The sequence below is a fragment of the Oncorhynchus kisutch genome, linkage group LG20 (genome assembly GCF_002021735.2).
Source record: "Oncorhynchus kisutch isolate 150728-3 linkage group LG20, Okis_V2, whole genome shotgun sequence".
Classification (NCBI taxonomy): Eukaryota; Metazoa; Chordata; class Actinopteri; order Salmoniformes; family Salmonidae; genus Oncorhynchus; species Oncorhynchus kisutch.
In genome coordinates, this window is record NC_034193.2 from 44,634,989 (window position 1) to 44,657,400 (window position 22,412).

The window sequence follows — 22,412 nt, forward strand, 5'->3', positions numbered from 1 at the left end:
TGTGTGTGTGTGTGTGTGTGTGTGTGTGTGTGTGTGTGTGTGCGCGATCGAAGGGCGGGTATGTGTGTGTGTGTGTTTATGTGCGATCAAGGGTTGGGTGTGTGTCCTGGGAGGCAGACATGCTCCAACAGCGCTTTAGTGAATTTAGGAATAGTGCTTTTGGCTTCCAGCCCTGAGTTTTCGTCCGTTAGCAGTTCAACCAGTATTGAGAGAGAGAGAGATCAGTTAGAGGTGACAGCCCTTGAGTGATATTGCCTTTACTATTCTCTAAAGCTATCTAATGCTCTGTGTAGGATGTACCTGTGTGTAATTGGGCTGCCCTCTGTACATCCCTCTTTCTCGTCTCTCTCTCACTCTTTCTCGTCTCTCTCTCTCACTCCCTCGTCTCTCTCACTCTCTCTCCCTCCCTCCCTCCTACTTCTCAGGCATGTAGAGATAAAGTAAGGTTCTTCTATTAGCATTAGACTGGATTAGAGCTGTTGGAGCGACACTGAATGAATGACAAGTGTCTCATGATCTTTACCCCCCCCCCCCCCCCCCCCACCTCAATACCGCCCGTGACCTCTGGGTCTTCTCACAGTGACGGGTTCCACTAGCCTAATTGAAATTCCTTTAGTGTTTCACTTACGACCTTGTTTGAGTTAAGACCACGTTTGAGCACTTGTTCTAGCCCTTGCATTTTAGGTTTTGTGCTCACTGATCACTGATCACCCAACATGTTTTGACCTTTACTGAAAGCCTAAGAATGTATCTGTCAGTGTTTCACGCTATCAATGTTTTGACTGGTGATATTAATAAGGCTGACAGTACTATTTGCGTTGTCCTGTAGTCTGCACAAAGATGTGTGTGCGCTTTCCAGATAGTGAGTGTGTACGTGCGTGTGTGTGTGTTCTGGGAGGCAGACAGGCTCCAACAGAGCTCTAGGGATGTTAGGAATTAAATAAATATAACTTTATTTAAGTAGGCAAGTCAGTTAAGAACAAATTCTTATTTACAATGACGGCCTACCCCGACCAAACCCTATGGGACTCCCAATCACAGCTGGATGTGATGCAGCCTGGATTTGAACCAGGAACACCTCTTGCACTGAGATTCAGTGCCTTAGACGGCTGCACCACTCAGGAGCCCAACAGGGAGAGAGAGAGAATTATGCCTTTATTAGCCTCTAATGCTCAGTGTGGGATGATATACATGTGTGTTATTGGTCTGCCCTCTGTACCTCTCTCTCTATCTCCCTCTCGTTCTCTCTCCCCCTCTCGTTCTCCCCTCCTCTCTCTCTCTCTCTCCCTCTCCCCCTCTTTCTCCCTCCCTCTTCCTACCCAACCTCTCTCTCACCCCCCCCTCTCCCTCTCTCCCTCTCCCTACCCTCCTCTCTCTCCCTCTCTCTCCCTCCCTCTCCCTCTCCCTACCCAACCTCTCTCCCCCCCCCCCCTCTCTTTCTCTCTCCCTCCCTCCTACTTCTCAGGAATGTAGAAATAAAGTAATGTTCCTCTATTATAGAGAACGATTGATACCGATTTTTTTTAGGGCCGATTGTTACGCCCTGGTCGAAATATATTGTGTTTATATTCATTTATTTGGTCAGGCTAGGGTGTGACATGGGTTTTTGTGGTGTGTTTCATCTTGGTGGTGTCTAGCATAGTCTATGGCTGCGTCAGGTGATTATCGTTGTCTCTGATTGGGAACCATATTTAGGCAGCCATATTCTTTGAGTATTTTGTGGGTGATTGTTCCTGTCTCTGTGTTATTGCACCAGTTCACGTACGTTTGTTTTTGTATAGTTTGTGTTTTTGTCTTCATTAAAGATGTATCGAACTAACCACGCTGCATTTTGGTCTGACTCTCTTTCACCCGAAGAAAACTGCTACAGAATCACCCACCACACCAGGACCAAGCAGCGTGGTGACCGGCAGCGACAGCAGAAGCAGCGAAAGGAGGAATGGACATGGGAAGACGTTTTGGATGGCAAGGGTTGTTACACTTGGGAGGAGATCGCCTCCCATGGGAACAGGTGGAGGCACTTAGGAGAGCAGAGGCAGCCGGAGAGAGGAGCCGACGATACGAGGGAACACGGTTGGCAAGGAAGCCCGAAAGTCAGCCCCAAAAATGTATTGGGGGGGGGGGGGGGGGGGGGGGGGGGGGGGGGGCTCAGGGAGAGTGTGGCAGAGTCAGGGTTCAGACCTGAGCCAACTCCCCCTGTTTATCGTGAGGAGCCAAGGAGGAGACCAGAACCAGAGCCGGTGTTGTAGGTGAGCGAAGCAGAGACTGTGAAGGAGTTAATGGGGAAATTGGAGGAGAGAGTAATGAGGGAGTTGCTAGTTTGGTGCTTTAGGTACGATATTCGTCCGACAGAGCGTGTCGGGGATTTGATGGCACCTGGGTCAGCGCTCCATACTCGTCCTGAGGTGCGTGTTAGTCGGCTGGTGAAAATTGTGCCAGCCTCACGCACTAGGCCTCCTGTGTACCTACCTAGCCTTGCACGTCTTGTGCCAGCCCTGCTCTCAGGCTCTCCAGTACACCTTCACGGTCCGGTCCATCCTGTGCCACCTTCACACACCAGTCCTCCGGTGGCAGCTCCCCGCGCCAGGCTTCCTGTGCGTGTCCTCGGCCCAGTACCACCAGTACCAGCACCACGCACCAGGCCTTCAGTGCGCCTCGCCTGTTCAGCGCTGCCAGAACCTTCCTCCTCTACAGCGCTGCTGGAGTCTCCTGCCTGTTCAGCGCTGCCAGAGCCTTCCTCCTCTACAGCGCTGCTGGAGTCTCCTGCCTGTTCAGCGCAGCCGGAGCTGTCAGTCTGCATGGAGCAGCCGGAGCTGTCAGTCTGCATGGAGCAGCCGGAGCTGTCAGTCTGCAAGGAGCTATCAGTCTGCATGGAGCAGCCAGAGCTGCCAGTCTGCATGGAGCTGCCAGTCTGCATGGAGCTGCCAGTCTGCATGGAGCTGCCAGTCTGCAAGGACCCGCCAGAGCTGTCAGTCTACATGGAGCAGCCAGAGCCGCCAGTCAGCATGGAGCAGCCAGATCCGTCAGTCTGCCAGGATCCGCCAGTCAGCCAGACTCTTCCAGATCTGCCAGTCAGCCAGACCCTTCCAGATCTGCCAGTCAGCCAGACCCTTCCAGATCTGCCAGACTCTTCCAGATCTGCCAGTCAGCCAGACTCTTCCAGATCTGCCAGTCAGCCAGACTCTTCCAGATCTGTCAGTCAGCCAGGATCTGCCAGAACCGCCAGCCAGCCAGGCTCTGCCGGATCCAACTACCTGCCTGAGCTTCCCCTCAGTGCCGAGCTTCCCCTCAGTGCCGAGCTTCCCCTCAGTGCCGAGCTTCCCCTCAGTGCCGAGCTGCCCCTCAGTCCAGTGGGGTTCTGGGTGAGGACTACTAGGCCATGGTCGGCGGCGAGGGTGGACTATCCTAGGACGCGAGGAAGAGGGACTAAGACATTGATAGAGTGGGGTCCACGTCCCATGCCGGAGCCGCCACCATGGACAGACACCCACCCGGACCCTCCCTATTGTTTTGATGTGCGTCCGGGAGTCCGCACCTTAGGGGGGAGGGTTCTGTCACGCCCTGGTCTAAATATATTGTGTTTATATTCATTTATTTGGTCAGGCTAGGGTGTGACATGGGTTTTTGTGGTGTGTTTCGTCTTGGTGGTGTCTAGCATAGTCTATGGCTGCCTGAGGCGGTTCTCAATCAGAGTCAGGTGATTATCGTTGTCTCTGATTGGGAACCATATTTAGGCAGCCATATTCTTTGAGTATTTCGTGGGTGATTGTTCATGTCTCTGTTATTGCACCAGTTTAGGCTGTTTCGGTTTTCACGTACGTTTATTGTTTTTGTACAGTTCGTGTTTTTGTCTTCATTAAAGATGTATCGAACTAACCACACTGCATTTTGGTCCGACTCTCTTTCACCCGAAGAAAACCGTTACACCGATATAGATTTTTTTGGAGTCCAGGAGTCCGATGGCCAATATTTTAGACCGATATTCAATCAAATTACATTTAAAAATGTTGTTGACAAAATGTCCCAGAGACAGCCGTGTATGCAGTAATGCATACATTTTAAAGTCAAACAAATACATTTGAATTTGTTTTTACCACTACATAACAGCATAATGGTAATAATTGTATTCGAATGGTAAATCTCTTGATAAACTGGGCACATTAAGAAGGCATTGGCCAACTCACAATACTGGTGAATGCATATTCAATAGGATTGTGTGCATGCATTGAGTTATTGAGCTTGTTATGGCTGATCAGTGGAGTCTATGGTGGTGCTACAGATGACAATCTGTTTGTCTTCCATTTGGGACTTATATTAGCATACTGATCAACAACATTTGCGTTGAAGCATCACTCGATTGCGGCTGGTCAGATCAGCACACCTGTAAATAGCTAACGTTACACTTCGAACACAGAGTGGATGCGCAAAATAGCACGCATAATTAGCTGGTTATGCATGCAACAAAAGTTCAACATTCACCTTCTGCCACCATTTCTGTCAAGCCGTTTATGCACACAGTTTGACGCATACGTTCGATAAATCCAATGTATGCATCACACCGAACGCAATGCTGCAAGGCAAACGCAGCGTTTCATTGGAAATGAATGTAATTCTGGTGTACCAAAATGCAAACCACTGTCTGTGTGGTCAAAGCGTTACTCCGCAAGTCAGATATGGCTCGTTGCAGAAAAAGGGTGCATGTTCAAAATGATACCCAGCTAACGTTAGCTAGCTACGTTGGCTATTAGCTCCTATCTGATATCTTAGCACCTTGTTTATCTAGCCAGCTAGCTAGCATAGTAGCTAATATAACAACACAGATGAAATGGTTAGTTTTCGTAATATTTGCTAAAAGGTCACATAGCTATCTACTTAGCTTATTACATGCATGTCGAGGCACGTCAACAGAAGCCATGTTAGTAGTGAATTAACTAAACTAATATTTGCAACAGGAGTTTGATTTTGGTCACTGTGTCAATTCATCCATTTCTCAATATTGAACCTTTCTGTTGGGAGAATGAGCTAGCTTGCTGCTGCTGATTTTCCCAGCTAGACATTCCTCTGCATTGTGCAGTGCTCAAGCAGTGAGTCAGCAGCTTTGCTATGTAGAGGGACTATCGATAAACTAGAAAAGGCCAATATTGGTCCGATATATCGGCTCGGCTGATTATACCCTCCATGACCTCCTGTGACCCCCTCAGTGAAGGAATCCACAAGCCTGATTTAAATCCCTTTAATGTTTTACTTAGCACCTTGAATGAGTTAAGACCTCATTTGAGCACTTGTTGTAGCACTTGGATTTTTAGGTCTGAGCTCACTGTTCACTGATAACCAACATGGTATGACCTTTGCTGAAACTCTAAAAACGTGTCTATCAGTGTTAGACGCTATCAATATTTTGACTGAAAGTCTTGAGAGTACTATTTGCGTAGTCCTGTAGTTCTGTTGACTGCACAAAGGTGTGTGTGTGTGTGTCTCCCCTGCTTACCTCTCTCTCTCTGTATGTAAATGTTAAAGTATTTTGTTTGTCATGTATTTTTCGTTATTTGTTTCGGACCCAGGTAAGACTAGCCGGCACCATTGGCGTCGGCTAATGGGGATCCTAATAAATCAAATCTCTCTCTCTCTCTACAGCGTGGTGACAAAGCGCTTGCACATCCGGTCATCATGTGCACGCGGGTGTCCGTTAACCCCGAGCCTGGGTGCCATCTATTCCCAGAGGGAGAGGAGGAAGGAGAGGTGGAGGGCAGAGAGAAGGCAGAGTTAGACATGGACAGTGCTGTGGAGAGCAACCCGGGATCAGATGTCTCTGAAGGGGAGAGGAGCGGAGTAGACAAGGAGGATGGACCGGGGGGACTTTTCTTTCCTGGAGACAAGTGAGTACCTCTTTTAGTTGTTAATCTTTGTGTGGTGTTGAACATATGGTGTCTTCATAAGTGAAGTCTCTTTATAAAAAACTGTAGAGGTTAGAGTTGTTAATGTACATGTAATGTAACTCATCTACCTCGTGAAATATATCATTTGCAATCTTATTAAAAAATCTGCACTGTCAGAATCTGAATAGTCACCCTTAAAATTGAAAATGTATGTACAATGTCTTTTTTCACTACGACACTTTATACTTATTGAATGTTACTTCCTGAAAATGTACTTCCTATTTTTGCAGGTGCAGTCAGCTAAACCCATCGGTGACCTCTGACCTGTCGACGCGTTCCTCTGCCTCTCTGAACGAGGAGCAGTTTGAGGACTACGGAGAGGGAGAGGACGTGGACTACACTCCCAGCAGCCCCTGCCCCGAGGACGAGACGCGCACCAACGGCTACTCTGACCTGGGCTCCTCTGTACCCTCCAGGTAAGAGGAGACCCTGACACACTAATACACAGACACACTATTACATAGAGTATCATTACAACATCCACAGAAAGTTGGGGAACACCATATGCAACGAGAAATACAATCGTATACGTGAAATGATATGAGACAGAAACACAAACACGAAGATGATCAATTACCTGTCAAACATCATGTGACCCAGAAAGGCAAACTGATAAACTAGAGAAATCTGCATAACACTGTGCAAAAAAAAGATGACAAATAAATGCACAGCATCACCCAACCCAGAACTACGAACACACAGAGCTAAGAGTTTGAACGATTTCAGATCCAAGTGGTGATGACTTACTGAGCCCCACAGAGCATAATGTTATATTTTCACAAAACACCCCCTGTCAAGTCTCATACCTCCTGTCCTATAAGTCTGTTACCCTCTTAATCCCCCAGTGTGTGTATGTGTAACCGATGTGAAATGGCTAGCTAATTAGCGGGGTGCGCGCTAATAGCGTTTCAATCGGTGACGTCACTCGCTCTGAGACCTTGAAGTAGTTGTTCCCCTTGCTCTGCAAGGGCCACGGCTTTTGTGGAGCGATGGGTAACGATGCTTCGAAGGGTGGCTGTTGTCGATATGTGCAGAGGATCCCTGGTTCAAGCCCAGGTAGGGGCGAGGAGAGGGACGGAAGCTATACTGTTACACTTGTATGTGTGCATGTTAATATGCATTTGCATGCATTTTTTAGTGTGTGTGTGTAACCACTTCAGTCTGCTTCTTTCCTCTCAGAGCTTCTCGTACCAAACTCATTAGTTTTTACTCTTGACTGGAACTGAGTATGATGGTGTCCCAATGTACCCTATTACCTACATATTGCACTACTTTTGAACAGAGACCTATTGGCCCTGGTCAGAATTAGTGCACCATACAGGGAATAGGGTGCCATTGGAGACGTAGCCTATATGGCCCCCAGGGCCTCTCTTGATGACTTTTCATCTATAGAGCTGTTTTGAAGGAGGATTTACTCCCAACACTATTCAGCTTTCTTGGTCCTGCTCCGAATATCAAGTACCTAAACTCATTACTATGGACTTTTCTTTTGTTTGTCCTACTTCTAAGTTGTGTTTAGATTAGTGCTCCATCATATGTGTAGACCCAGACAGCAATGTGTGTGTGTGTGTGTGTGTGTGTGGGGGGGGGGATGGGTGTAGTGTGAATACAATGTACTGTGTGTTTGCACCTGCATGTGTTTGTGTGTCTGCTGTATTTTGTATTTATGATGATCCCAGTAATTCATGCTAAGGCAGATGCTACTCTTCCTGGGGTACAGAAATATTAAGGCAGTTATACACAATTTACATTACATTTCACAACAGATTTCACAACACATTAAGCATATTCACTCAGGCCACTACTCTACTACCACATATTTACAGCACAAAATTGTGTATGTGTGTGCCTGTTTTTTAAAGTCTGATTTTACTGCTTACTGTGTGTGTGTGTGTGTGTGTATTCTGTCTCTAACGCGTTATCTTTATCTGTGTGTGTAGTGCTGGCCAGACCCCAAGGAAGACACGTCACCTGTACAACAATGAGACGATGGACGTGTACTGTTCCCAGTGCTGTAAGAAGGTCAACCTACTCAACGACCTGGAGGCCAGGCTGAAGAACCTCAAAGCCAACAGGTAACACAGGACAGGACACCCTGTCTTGTATGCTATTGACCATTACACATACGGGCCTAGAGCCCGGCTGACTGAGTGGGTCTAGAACTGGAGCAGGATTTTGGTCATGTCAGATCACGTGGACAGGAAAACTCCTGGCTCTGAGAATGAGATGTGTTCTCACAGAAAATGAAGCTGGTCATTACTTCAGGGAAATGACACACTTCTATTGTCCACTATGTTTACCCTGACTGACTATTGTACTGTAGGTAAGATAGGTTAGATAATACTGTCATAGTGACCTGCTGTTTATTTTGGTGATGTCACAAAGGGCTTAAACATCTTGTCCCCGCCCATACACGCACACACAACCTGTTACGTAAATCCCCAATTGTAAGAATGGGTGGCCACCATTCATTGACCCACATCATCAGCGTGTGTACAGCGAGAGGTGTAGACGGTCTATTTTCAGACATGTTATCCTTTGTGATCTTTATGGATTTAACACACACCTGCTTTGATGGACACACACTGTCTGACACACTCACATAGAACTTACTTGTACACAGACACACACACACACATACACACACACACCTGCAGCCCTATCATATGTAAGCTATAGCAGTAGTGGCCCTAGGCTGGAGAACTCGGTAATGAATGTAATGAAGTGGTGAGGACTCTGGAATCGTTTTATCTTCCCTTCAACTGCTGCTCTGTCTCTGCTGACTCTGCAGTTCTTCTGCCTGAAAAGAGTATTCTCTACTAAGATGAATACCTGGGCTTACAGTAATTAGTCAGACCCCTACCTTCTGCAGGAGAGCAAGTAAAGACAGGGGGGGTAGTAAAAGAGAGGAGAGGGAGAGAGGATGGGGAGGAGAGAGGGGGAATGAGAGTGGGAGAGAGAAAGTGAGAAGTGAGAGAGGGAAAGGAGGGAGGCGAGAGAACATGGGATGATAAATAGTTGAATGGGCATGCAGAGAAGGAAAAAGCGACAAAGAGAGGGATTGTAGGAGAAGGATATATTAAAGCAAAGATGGATGATGCAGAGTCGCTGAGAGTGAAGTGTTGCTGGCAGAGTGATGGAAGACTTCACAAGATCAATCCTTGAAGGAGGGACAGGAGGAGACAGAAAAAGAGGGATGGAGAGATGGATGATTGAAGGCGTCTTGTCAGCATGCAGTCAGTCTGGGGAGATGCTTGAAATTGCATAAATGTGTGTGTGTGTGTGTGTGTGTGTGTGTGTGCACTTGAATTTGTGTGTGTGCATACTCTCACACCTGTGTGTGTGAGAGAGATTTCTCTCTTTGGTTTAATGGTGAAGCAGACACAAAGCTTTGAGATAGAACTATTGCTGAGCCCGCAAAACTACTGTTCCCATAGGCATCCTCAGGGAACATTATTTCATTAACATTGACATCCCCTTCATGCTCTACTCTCTGGTTGTGTCGTAAAAGGCACCCTTTTCCCTTTATAGGGCTCTACTATTGACCAGGGTCTATAGGGCTCTACTATTGACCAGGGTCTATAGGGCTCTACTATTGACCAGGGTCTATAGGGCTCTACTATTGACCAGGGTCTATAGGGCTCTACTATTGACCAGGGTCTATAGGGCTCTACAATTGACCAGGGTCTATGGGGCTCTACAATTGACCAGGGTCTATAGGGCTCTACTATTGACCAGGGTATATAGGGCTCTACAATTGACCAGGGTCTATAGGGCTCTACTATTGACCAGGGTCTATAGGGCTCTACAATTGACCAGGGTCTATAGGGCTCTACTATTGACCAGGGTATATAGGGCTCTACTATTGACCAGGGTATATAGGGCTCTACTATTGACCAGGGTCTATAGGGCTCTACTATTGACCAGGGTCTATAGGGCTCTACTATTGACCAGGGTCTATAGGGCTCTACTATTGACCAGGGTCTATAGGGCTCTACTATTGACCAGGGTCTATATGGCTCTGGTCAAAAGTAGTGCACTATAAAGGGAACTTGGTGCCATTTGGAACACACTCTTTCTCCTCTTGTGAAAAATACTGATTAACAATACTACCTTAATAACAATCAAACAGCAAATAACTGTTCTATCTATAATTAATTGTTATAACTAATAAACTCATATATCCATGACATCTGACAAGGGTAAGACTAACTGGGATGTTTTCTGACTCTTTTTCTCCAGCCCCAATAGGAAAATCTCCAGCACAGCCTTTGGCAGGTCGGTCATATCTCCATATGTATGTGTGTTAGTTTTTGTATGTTGGCCACTTCCTTGTTGATCTTGTCCGTTAGTCATGTGATCATTATGTCAGCCAGTGTATTAGACTACTATCTAGGTAATTCTTCCTAAGTAATATGGTAATGGTTTAGGTATACTGAACCTCTCTACCTCTTCTGTGTTCACTTTACTACTACAGTTACTACTGTGTACAGATATGAATTTGACCAGTTTCTCACAGCAGGGAAATAAACCTGCAGCAACGGGAAATATGGGCAAATGAAGGAAATTGATGAACAGGGTGATCAAATTAAGATGCTTGTTTGTACTGTACATACAGTGTACCTGTATACAATGCAGTGGAGGCATTATTATAGATTATTTTACAATACTCATACCAACGACAACATCACACAAACATCAACTACATCACACCTGCCAGACCCACATGCTGACACCCCCCATCTCAAGTGCCCGCATCACTCTCCGCCGTATGGCCTCAAACTGCACCATCGTGTTTCTCTCCATCGCCCACACACTTTCAACATTTAGATAATAAAGCTTTTGAGTTTTCCATTGTGTTAACAATGGAGGATTGGTTGATTTTCAAGGTTTTGTATAGCTTGCCTATCATATGAATATCCTTTCATTGTGGTCTGTGTCTATAGGGCTTTTTCCTACTTCCCTCCTCTAGCCTGTGAATTAAACTGACAAAGAGAGATTGGCCTGCCAGCGCTGATCTATGTGTATAGTGTTTTCCCCAACCTCTCCACTCTTTTCCTTTCTCTTGTCCTCTACTCTCTCCCTCTCTTCTACTCTCTCCCTCTCTTCTACTCTCTCCCCTCCTCTACTCTCTTCTACTCTCTCCTCTCTTCTCTCTCCCTCTCTTCTACTCTACTCTCTTCTCTTTCCTCTCTTCTACTCTCTCCTTTCTTCTACTCTCTCCTCTTCTCCCTTCCTATCTTCTACTCTCTCCTCTCTTCTCTCTCCCTATCTTCTACTCTTCCCTCTCTCCCTCTCTACTACTCTCTCCTCTACTCTACTCTCTCCTCTCCTCTACTCTCTCCCTATCTTCTACTCTTCTCTCGCTCCCTCTACTACTCTCTCCCTATCTTCTACTCTTCTCTCTCTCCCTCTCTACTACTCTCTCATTTTCTACTCTCCTCTCTACTCTCTCCTCTCTTCTACTCTACCCTCTCTTCTACTCTACCCCACCTCCTCTCTCCCTTTTCTTTCCTCTACATCGCCTCCGCTCCTCTCTCCCTTTCCTCCCTACCTCTCCTCTCCTTTCTCTCTTTCCTTTCCTTTCCTCCTCTCCTCTCTCCCTTTCCTCCCTACCTCTCCTCTCCTTTCTCCCTTTCCTTTCCTTTCCTCCTCTCCTTTCTCCCTTTCCTTTCCTTTCCTCCTCTCCCCTCTCCCTTTCCTTCCCTACTCCCTACCTCCCCTCCCCTACTCTTTCCCTCTCTTTCTCCTCCTCCTCTTATTAATGAATAGTCTCTGTAATGGAGGCTGGTGTGAAGCCATTCCATTAGTTAGAGTGGGGCTAGCTGTTGTGGCGGCAGTTTGAATGTCACTGTGTGTGTGTGTGTGTACATGTGGGCATGCATGCCTGTGTGTCTTTGTAGTGTAATAGTGTGTGATGTGTGTGTGTCTGCACTATATGCAATATGATCAGCTCCCCCACTGGCACAGCCCCTTTGCTTATAGTCCCTTTTACATCCTATCCTGCGGCATTCTCTCTGCAAGAGTGGACACACAGTGGCAGCAGTAAAGCTCAGATTGATGCCCTATGGGGTGAAGCTAAAAAGGGATAGATCTAGGACTACCACAGTTGGAAGAGATTTTGTTGTTTTTTCTTAGTCTTGTATAACAGCCTCTTCCTCTCTCTTCCTCTCTCTCTGTCTGCAGGCAGCTCCTCCACACCAGTAACTTCAGCAGCAGCAACGGCAGCACGGAGGACCTGTTCCGAGACAGCATTGACTCCTGTGACATCGACATCACTGAGAAGGTACCGTAGAGATACATTGTGTTCTGTTTAATTCTATGGAAGGGACTGCCATTTATCGTGTCTGTCTCTGTTTGTGACCGTTCCACTACCTGCACTCCATAATATTAAGGTGAAAGTTGATAGGATACCAATTGGGAAATTGATTGCATTGGCTGCTACTGTCAACCTGTGTTCTGCTGTGAATGGAGACGAATGGCTCTGGCACAGCTTGTTGCTGATTGTGCTGGCTGATGTAAGGACATTGGATGAACGAATGATATAACATCTTTTAACCTCTCGCTCTCTCTCCCCCTCCTCCTCTCTCTGTCTCTCTCCCACACACAGGTGAGTTACCTAGAGAAGAAGGTAGCAGAGTTGGAGAATGACACCCTGATGAACGGAGATCTCAAGTCCAAGCTGAAGCAGGAGAACACACAGCTGGTTCACAGGTAGGAGGTTTACACACACACATGCATGCCCACCCACGCACACACACACACACACACACACACACACACACATACACACGTAGATATACACATACACACAAACAAATGCATGCACGAATGCACGCACACACATTTATTCTTAAATATATATATATGTGTGTGTGTGTGAGCATGTTTTTGCATATCTCATTGATGCTTATGTTCGTTTATGTGCGTGTGTGCTGGCTTGTGCGTGTGTGTGTCGCTCACAGGGTCCACGAGTTGGAGGAGCAGTTGAAGGACCAGGAGGCGCGGGCAGAGCAGAACACAGAGGAGGAGCAGAGACGACACCGTGAGGCCTACAGCAAGATGGAGAGAGACAAGAACACTGAGCTAGAGCTGCTACACAACCGGTAACACACACACTTACTTCAATCATTTATACACTGCATCGTTAGATACTCATATTTACGTCTATAAGTGTACACAAAGGTGCTGTCTAGAACTTGAAAGGGTTCTTTGGCTGTCCACATAGGAGAACCCTTTGAAGAACCCTTTTGGGTTGCAAGTAAAATCCTTTTGGGTTCCATGTAGAATCATTTTCACAGAGGGTTTTTACATGGAACCCAAAGGGGTTCTACCTGGAATCAAAAAGGGTTCTACTATTTGGAACCCTTTCTTCTAAGAGTGTAGTCCATAGAGCTAGGTAGATAGCATAGATTAGGCCTTGAGCTAGATACCAAATCCAGACCTTGAGGTCCGCAGTACTGCTAATTTCCATTTCTCTTTGTTAGTGGCCTTGTTTTGAATAACCCGGACATATGTTAAACATGGATGAATTATCATAATGTGTTTCCTCTTCTTCCCCTACAGAGTCCAACAGCTAGAGGAGGAGAACGGGGATATATCGGTCAACATGTGCAGACTGAAGTCTCAGACAGAGAAACTGGACGAGGTATGTGCTTGCTTGTATATCATCCTCAGAGACACAGTAGGCTCCAGTACTACTAGCTCTACACAGACAGAGACCTCGATAACTGGTTACAAAAACATCAACACCCACCCATCAACAGCACGTGACCAATTGCTACAGCCACACACACACACACACACACACACGTTTGGAGGTGTGAAGGCTACAGCTGGGCTCATATCAACACCTCTATTTCCAGCCTGCCTGGTGAAAACATCCAAGGGAGTTGGCATGATCATTCGATTGTGTGATTGTGTGAACTCCTAACAGAGTCACACTAACTAACTAATTGCTAGGCTATACACGTCAGGCTGCCTGACGACTCAAACTGAATTATTTCACTACATACTTCAGTCTGAGACTACTATTCGTTGAAGTTGTTTGTGGTGACATCAAAATGAGGGGTGTTGTAAAGTCATCAGCGATTTGATTGTATCAAAGCCAATGACGGATGTTCAAACCGCGCCTTTACCCACGTGTATTCTGTCTCTGGCCCAACCTATTGTTTTCCGGGCCCAACCTATTGGTTTCCGGAACCAATCATAATGGCTAGAATGTTGCTCCATTCTAAAAATCATTGGGGAGGGACTCAGATCCAGACTCATTGCGGAGAAGAAACTAATGTCAGTGGGCGTGACATATCCTTTGGAGGGAGCAAGGAGTTTGGGTAGCCAGCTGTAGAGAATATTTGTATGAATAGCTGTTTTTTGCAGTATTTTTTTGTTGTTGCAGTATTTGCACTATGCATAGTACTGTAAATTCATTAAAATTATAGTTAATTTTAAGGTATGTGTCTTTAATGTTTCTTCTTACAGGACTATTCACTGTGCATTATTAGACTGACTGTGTTCTTGCTTACCGCATACATCCTAACAACCTAATGCCTTATTCATACTGTGGGACCTTTATTGTGTGAACACCATGTGACTTGAATTTTTGATGAGCTACTCTGGAGGTTGGGGGTAGAGCCAAGGTTATTGGGTAATCGGGGTCAGTTTTGAGATTGAGTGACTCCGCCCTCTCTAGCTTGCTGTATTATTTTGCCTCTCCCTAAGCTGTTGTACATGGCTTATAGGGCCACCCCAAACTGCACTGTGCTGGCTTGGGTCTTTTCTATTCACACTGTCCTTCCCAGCACGGTTCCAGAAACTATAACCAGTCCAGAACAGATTGCCTTGGCTTTGGCCTGTAATGTGAATCGGGCATACGTTTGAAAAACTATCCGTGCTTTATTCTCTGTGAATCATCACATGTATTGGAATGTGTCTATACATGTGTGTTGTCAGGAGAAGCAGCGTATGACAGACAAGCTGGAGGACACCAGTCTGAGGCTAAAGGATGAGATGGACCTCTACAGGAAGATGATGGACAAGCTGAGGCAGAACAGACACGAGTTCCAGAAGGAGAGGGAGGCCATGCAGGAGGTGGGAGGAGGGATAGCACACACACAGGGACACACGCGTACACACACACAAACAAACACACACGCTTACACACACTTATACACACTTTTACATGTCGTGTGAAACGAAAGCTCATGATGCCGCTCCCACTCCTCTGAAGTCTCTAGTAGCTGGGTGTTTGTATAGAATACGTTTGCACATAAACCAGTCCTGCCCACTGCATCAGACTAGTCTACGTGGCTACCCCAGGTACTCTTTATACTAAACAGTCTTCACGACAGCTACCGCATATCGTCCCTGGTTGTCTCCCTCCTCCTGCAGTTGATTGAGGACCTTCGTCGGGAGCTGGAGCACCTGCAGCTGTTCAAGCTGGAGACAGAGAAGCCTGGCCGCGGCCGCAGCTCCTCATCTGGGCTGACGGAGTTCAACGCCAAGACCAGAGAGATGGAGCTGGAGCACGAGGTCAAGAGACTCAAACAGGTGGGCTTGAGAGCTAGTGGCCAATGCTAACTCTATATGAATGCATTTTACTTCCTCTTTTGGGGTATTTGCTAGGATTTAATTGGGCAAGCGACTTAAGCAGGTGGGGCTCAAAAACAATCTTTTGCGCAGTGTTTAAAAAAACATTATTTTTTTTCACACGTCCCCCCTCAATTCCACCTCTAAGTATACTGTATGTGATTGTATATGCCAACACTATTTGCTGGTGTGCGAGTGAACAGTGTTTTGTGTGATCGTCAAATGCTGCGAATACACTCTCAATATAGAGAGTAGCATACACTAGTCGTATCTATCTACAGTGCGTCTTATCTACTGTAAGTGTTGTCCTTTCGACTTCTTAGATAGTGTGCCATTTCTAGGCAGTGAAAACCAGTGATATCTGTCTGTCAAGGGCAGTGAAATTACATTGTTATTGTTCCCCAACCCTGTTAGGAGCATCGGACCGAGTATAAACATGAGATAAGAGATCAAGATGAAAGTGTTTCTAAGATGTCCTCTCAGACAAGGCAGACGTTATGATACTAAACCACAAAGCCTCGAGGCAAAAGCAGGCAAGAGGCTCTAATGCTGGGGACATGCAGTGTTGCGGTATCTTCATGTGTAAAGATTTGATATTCTACTGTAGGCATCTTTCTTGCCTTCGGTCAGTACACACTGTCAAACTGACAGTAACGCTAGGAGAGTAATCACAATGCCTCGCCTTGCCTGCAGCTTTCATCTGTATCTGTCTTGCTCTCTCTCTCTCTCTTTTTTCTCTCGCTCTCACACTAGCCTGGTTGCCGTTTCTGCTCAGCTGTTACATTTGGCAAATGACAGGAGTGGCAAGGGGTGGAATGTTAGCTAAAAAGACTGGTACCCAGACTATTTTCTGCAGTCACAGGCTTTGATTCAAAGTTTAAACTACAGGGCTGGAAGAGAAACATTACTTCTGTCTCTAATTGGTGTCAGGCAGATATGTGATGCCCTTTTTCTCTTTTCTCAACACTTTTAGATTAAATGGTGTTTATCTGAAACTCCTTATTTAAAACACTCATAGGTTACTATTTAAAATCTGTTATTTTATAATGGCACTGTTTCATATTTGAGAAAGGGTTCAAAAGAGAATGCAGATCAGCTAGCTGATGTGATAGTATTCCATACAGAGATGAATGAGTCTCTTCCCTCTCATGTCTCCCTGTGCTCCTCTTTGCTCCTGCTCTGTGTGTCCAGCGGTTTGTCTCGCAGGACTTTCCTCTGACCTCTGACCTCCGCCACCTCGTAGTATCCGCTGGGGCACGCCTCCGTCACGGTCAGACGGTAAACAAACCCACTGTTGTTTCTTGTGAGCATTAACCTTTGACCCTTCCCATTAACCACAGCTAATATCACCACTATACAGCGCCTATAGAGCTTCACCCCGTCGACACAGGGCGTAGTTTGTGCCATAACACCTTGATAAACATAATAACCCGTGTCCTGTCCTGTAGGTGTTACCGTAGATGTAGTGTGCTGTGTCGGCTGCTGTTAAAATCGAGAGATGGTTTGTCGTGGGTGTAGTTGTGTGAGGCTTCAGTAGTCTAATCTAACAGGCCTTGCCTACTGAAACAGTGTGGATGAAGTGGGGCGCTTGGAGAATTGAGATGAATCTCATCAAGATGTGGACCCCCTCTAAACCCATCGCTTCAGTCTGCCAAATCAAACTATGACCCTCATCGCTCTCTCTCTCTTTCCTTCCCTCCTCTCTCCCTCTACTTCCCCCTCCCACTTCTCTCTCCCAAACTCCCACCCTCCCCTCTTTGTCCCTTCCTCCTTCCTTCACTCCCCACACCACCCAACAGGAGAACCTGAAACTGAGGGAACAGAACGACGACCTGAATGGTCAGATCCTCAGTCTGAGTCTGTATGAGGCTAAGAACCTGTTTGCCACCCAGACCAAGGCCCAGTCGCTGGCTGCCGAGATAGACAATGCCTCACGAGACGACGTGAGTTTTTCATTCATAATGCTAATCATTTGATGAGTTGATCATTTCGGAGTAACCCTGCAAGAGTAACCCCATTGATTAAGGTCATAGTACACATAGCATTTAGACAGTAGGCATGTATGTGATCAGGTTCTTAGGCGTACAGTAGGTTACATTACTATCATAAAATAATGTATTGCTGGTGTAACCGTTCTGATGGTATGGTGACCACGCTTGTTTAAGACCTGAAGAGTTGCATTCTGCATGACATCAGGGTTAGCTGGTATAACCAGATAATGGCACCACCATATCTGATGGTAACATAACATTAATTTGATATTTCTCCACAGTTGATGGAGGCCCTCAAGGAGCAGGAGGAGATCAACTTCCGTTTGCGGCAGTACATGGACAAGATCATTTTGTCTATCCTGGACCACAACCCCTCCATCTTGGAGATCAAGACCAACTAGAACCCCCCAACTAGAAACCAACGACTAGAACCCCCTCCGGGAATGGGAAAGGGAAAGGAAGACTAGCCACGGTGGGGCCTGGGACAGCTGGACATCATTGCCCCCTGCTGCCCCAGGAGTGGAACTGTGAACTTGGGTGTATTCATTAGGCACAAAACAGAAGAAAACAGACATATTGGGAGGTATTACCTGGACTTGTCCAATTAGAAACACTAGTTTTTGTGTTCTGTTTCTAAACGTTTTGCTACGGTGTGGCCTAATGAATATGCGACTGGAGCTATAGGGGAATTTCTGTGTTGACTACTAAAGTTTTGGTACTTCGTCATCATACTTCTGTTTTCTGTGACTCATCAACAGATGTTGGTATCTCCCTCATGTCTCCTTCATGCACTTTCTTCTATGTTCTCAATTTTTTTCTCACAGCCTCATCTTTAGTCTTAAACACAATCGAGATTAATTATTACTGGGAAAAATTATTATACTGGGCAGGTGCTTTGAATATGTAGGGCATTACTGGTTGTTGAACACTGGATGTACGTACTCTAGTGGTGTGTGTTGAAACAATGTGAACACAAATCTATTGGTCTTCAATAGCGTGCGTTGTAGCCATAGGGGAAGATAGGAACAGAGAGAGACTGGCAGATAGACAAACAGAGATCTTTAGCTTCCAGACAACCCTATCCCCACTGCTTCCTTAAAGTTGATCTGTGTTTGATCGCTGAAGACCGGTATGTGGATAGAGGCATGTTGATGAAGAAAGTAAAGCAGCACGTGTTTCTGTGCGTAAGAAGAGTGACAGAAAGAGATGAGAGGAGAGAGAAAGTATTGTACAAGCATCTCCATGTCAAAAGATATTGGCTTTGACTCAAGAAGATATCAGTCATGTGAAGTGATAATGAGAGGCAGCAGAACTTGGTGTGATGGAATGGCTTTGTGAAGTCAAGAAGGAACAGGTGAAGTGTATCGGTCAGTACAGAGGAAGATAAGAGAAGAATGCCTTCCTAGGGAACTCTGAGATGACGGTACAGTATGATCTGTGTAGAGTAATACTGTATGATAAATCCATATAGTAAATCCTTAACTCACACAGTGAGTTGTTAATTGGCTGGTTGAGAATTTCCGGATGCCAATTCCTCTTAATCATCATTATTTTCTACTCAGACATTCTGTGGTAAGTCTGTCTAAATAAGTTGGTTAGACCTGGGATATCTTCTATGAAGGATGTCCCATTGCATAGAGCTGCTATAGCTACCCACATGAAAAACCATAGTATACTATGGTATATATACTATAGTATTCACTGTAGTGTTTTGTTGACTTTTTTTCTGACTTACAGAGTCCGCAAAAACACTGCAGTGAATATTGTAGTATTTATTGTAGTGTTTACTGTAGTATTCTGTATTATACTGTAGTATTTATTGTAGTAACTGTATTATACTGTAGTATTTACAGTTAACTATAGTATAAATACTGTAACAATCGAAAACTGTAGTATATACTATAGTAATAATGTATTGTTTTTGTGGATTGTAGTATTTACTGTAGTGTTTTTGCAGACATTACTGTAGTATTTACTACATTGTTTTTGTTTTATTATCTTTGACATAGAAATGGAGGCTTTCTCCTTCAGGAAACCTACTGGAGAAATAGATTGTTGTTCAGAGCTTCTGCTCTTTTCTATAACCTGTAGGGAACACACAACAAGGTATTTACTACAGTATTTTTTTGTGGCTAATACTATAGTATTTACTATAGTTTCTACAGTATACTATAACATTCTATAGTAAGTACTACTGTACACATGATCAAGGAATACTACAGTGTGTAGTATAGTATACTACAGTTTACTATAGAATTCTATAGGAGGTACTTTAGTATTTTATAGTATACTGTAGTATTTTTGTATGTGGGTATTAGCCCATTAGCCTATATGCTTTATATTTCTGTGTCGGACACTGCCACTCCACTCTCCCTATATCCACACTGAACAAGAGACAAACCCTCCCAGCATACAGGGCTGTCAAGTCAACAGCATAACAATGTACAAGCACACGAATGTAACCCTATGGATGTGAATGTACAGAATGCTTAATGCATTCTGCATAGAGATAGATACAGTATTTATCTCTATGTTATTCCACATCTCAATGTGTTTTATGAATTTCCTCTGGGTGTTAAGCCATGTCAGTCTGGCTCATTGAATCATCCCTGTCATCTCTATATAAGATACTGTAGTATACTGTAGTATATTCATCAGAAGTTAACTTACTGTAGACTAGAGTTTGGTACTAATAAGACTGGAATAGCAATCATACTGGAGTCTATACAGAGTATATGGGTAGTGTTTGCCCTTTGGCTAGTATACTGTAAATATCATGAATGTCTCACGTAGCTAACATTCTCTCTCTTAAAACCTAATGGGTTTTTGTGTACAAATCTACATTTTGTTGAGACAGTTTTCAAATGTCATACAGTAGGCCTTTGCTGTACTACTGTATTCGAGGGGACGTTGATAGGCAAAGGGGATAACCTGCTGTAAATTAAATTGCTCTAAACGTATGTTTTGCTTCCTTGCACAAAAATATGTTGTTTTTTCTTATTTTTGCATGTTCTCACCTTTTCTGGTAATCGTGCCTTTAAAACACTTATCTATTTTTCTTTTTCTTAATATAGCTATGTTGTTTAGACAACTTAATAATGAATATTTTTACTGTTGCTTTAAAAACAATTGTCTGAATGATGTTCATGACTTGTAAATGTTGTACAGAGATACTTTAGTTAGGATTTGTATTGTGCCACTCACCACACTTTTACAGATGAGACTACAAAAATACAATTTTATACAGTTCTATCAGGAAATGGCCAGGTAATCAACTCTAGTTTATAAAACTGTTACATCACAAGTTGATTTTGTATTTTTTTCTCCCCAATTGCGTGATATCCAATTGGTAGTTACAGTCTTGTCCCATTGCTGTAACTCCCGTACGGACTCGGGAGAGGTCAAGGTTGACAGCCAGTCCTCCAAAAAATGACCCTACCAAACCTCACTGCTTCTTGACACACTGGTCGCTTAACCCAGAAGCCAACCGCACCAATGAGTTACAAGAAACACGGTACAACTGGTGACTGGGATGGAACCCGGGTCTGTAGTGATGCCTTAGACTGCTGCGCCACTTGGGAGGCACAGCACAAGGTTTTTTATTTAAAAACAGATGAGCATTGGGGCAATATATATATATTTTTCTGTTTCTGCGGTAACCTATCTATGAATGCGGTGTCCATTGCTTTTAAGATCGCTTTGGTTTCTGCATCCTTTCAAAGTATGTTGATATGGTTTCCCCCTGTCTTCCTATACACTAAATAAACTGCTGAGAAATATGACTTTTCTCTATACCATACCAGCCTGGCACTACAAAGTTTACTTCTACAACCTTGAAAGATTCACTTCACACAAATTGAAATGAAGTTGAGATACATTGAGAAATGTCTTCAAATTGAGCGTTGACCTCGGCCTCATGTAGAAGCCCTCCTATCGTTTGAGGTGATGTTGACCAATGGCATCCCATTTCAGACAGTGCAACAACCAATCACCTGTTGAGCACTGTCACAAAGTTTCACTTGCAACATTTTAAATAAACTCAAACGTTTCCCATTTGTGTGCTCCTAAATACTTCCCAACACAATTAAATATGTAGTCTCCTACTCTTCAAGATATTGAAAGGTTGGATTTTAAAGTGCACAAGGTGTGGCATTGTGGCAATAAGAATGGCTTGGGCTTGTGATATCTTGTGATTTTCTGTTACCTTGTTTCTGTTGTCCTATTTCTCTACCACATACCATTGTTACTGATACATTGAAGCACTGTACTGTATGTGGCTGTAAGTAGGCTACTACTTATGGTATGAGGTCTTATCTGCAATTGTGATGTACAAACAACTTTAAGCTGTAAATAAAGAGATTTGCCCTGGCATGATTACAACCTGATGAATGCTAATTTCAGAAATTAAAATGTCAACTTCTTACAGTATGATGAAAGGAATACTCGGTCCTGTTTTAGGAATAATAATGTTTGCCATTGATTCAGAAATGCAGTTAAACAGGTTTGCTACAATTGATCAAATGTGGTCCTAATGTGGGATTTCCTGTATAGACATAACTCTCTATCTGCAGTGTGCCTGATGTAGATCCTCTATCTATGCTGACCTAAATCTCAGCTCTGAGAAATGACTTGTGGGACCCAGAGAATTCTCAAAGAGATGGAAATGATCTAGATCAGTGTACTTCAACACGTACATTAAACCCCTGATTCATACTGTGTCAATTGATTCAAGATTATGATGGGGGAATGGGGCACTAAATTATATTATATATATGCATGTTTCAAAAAGTTGTCCTAGAGAATACATAGTGTTGGACTGAAGAAAAAAAAACGAATCGGTACAAAATAATAAACCAAGCAGGAACCCACGTGGATGTCAGAACAGAAGAGACTCCAC

The 22,412-nt window shown here is 44.6% G+C and overlaps 1 protein-coding gene across 6 annotated transcripts in view; it reads left to right on the top strand.

Annotated features, from left to right (window-relative positions):
- Nucleotides 1–21,900, top strand: part of LOC109865780 (rab11 family-interacting protein 4A) — an 83,680-nt gene extending 61,780 nt beyond the window's left edge. Inside the window, exons 4-16 of one of the 6 annotated variants that reach the window (XM_031799017.1) lie at nt 5,635–5,876; nt 6,167–6,352; nt 7,877–8,011; nt 10,179–10,214; nt 12,123–12,222; nt 12,547–12,650; nt 12,902–13,042; nt 13,503–13,584; nt 14,889–15,026; nt 15,327–15,485; nt 16,716–16,802; nt 17,324–17,467; nt 17,797–21,895. In XM_031799017.1, coding sequence (XP_031654877.1) covers nt 5,635–5,876; nt 6,167–6,352; nt 7,877–8,011; nt 10,179–10,214; nt 12,123–12,222; nt 12,547–12,650; nt 12,902–13,042; nt 13,503–13,584; nt 14,889–15,026; nt 15,327–15,485; nt 16,716–16,802; nt 17,324–17,467; nt 17,797–17,916 — 1,674 coding nt within the window. In that variant the 3' untranslated portion in view covers nt 17,917–21,895. Of the gene's footprint in view, nt 1–5,634; nt 5,877–6,166; nt 6,353–7,876; nt 8,012–10,178; nt 10,215–12,122; nt 12,223–12,546; nt 12,651–12,901; nt 13,043–13,502; nt 13,585–14,888; nt 15,027–15,326; nt 15,486–16,715; nt 16,803–17,323; nt 17,468–17,796 lie in introns of all 6 variants that reach the window. The other 5 variants (XM_031799020.1, XM_031799019.1, XM_031799018.1 and 2 more) reach the window with 5 other exon arrangements.
- The last annotated feature ends 512 nt before the right edge of the window (nt 21,901–22,412 follow it).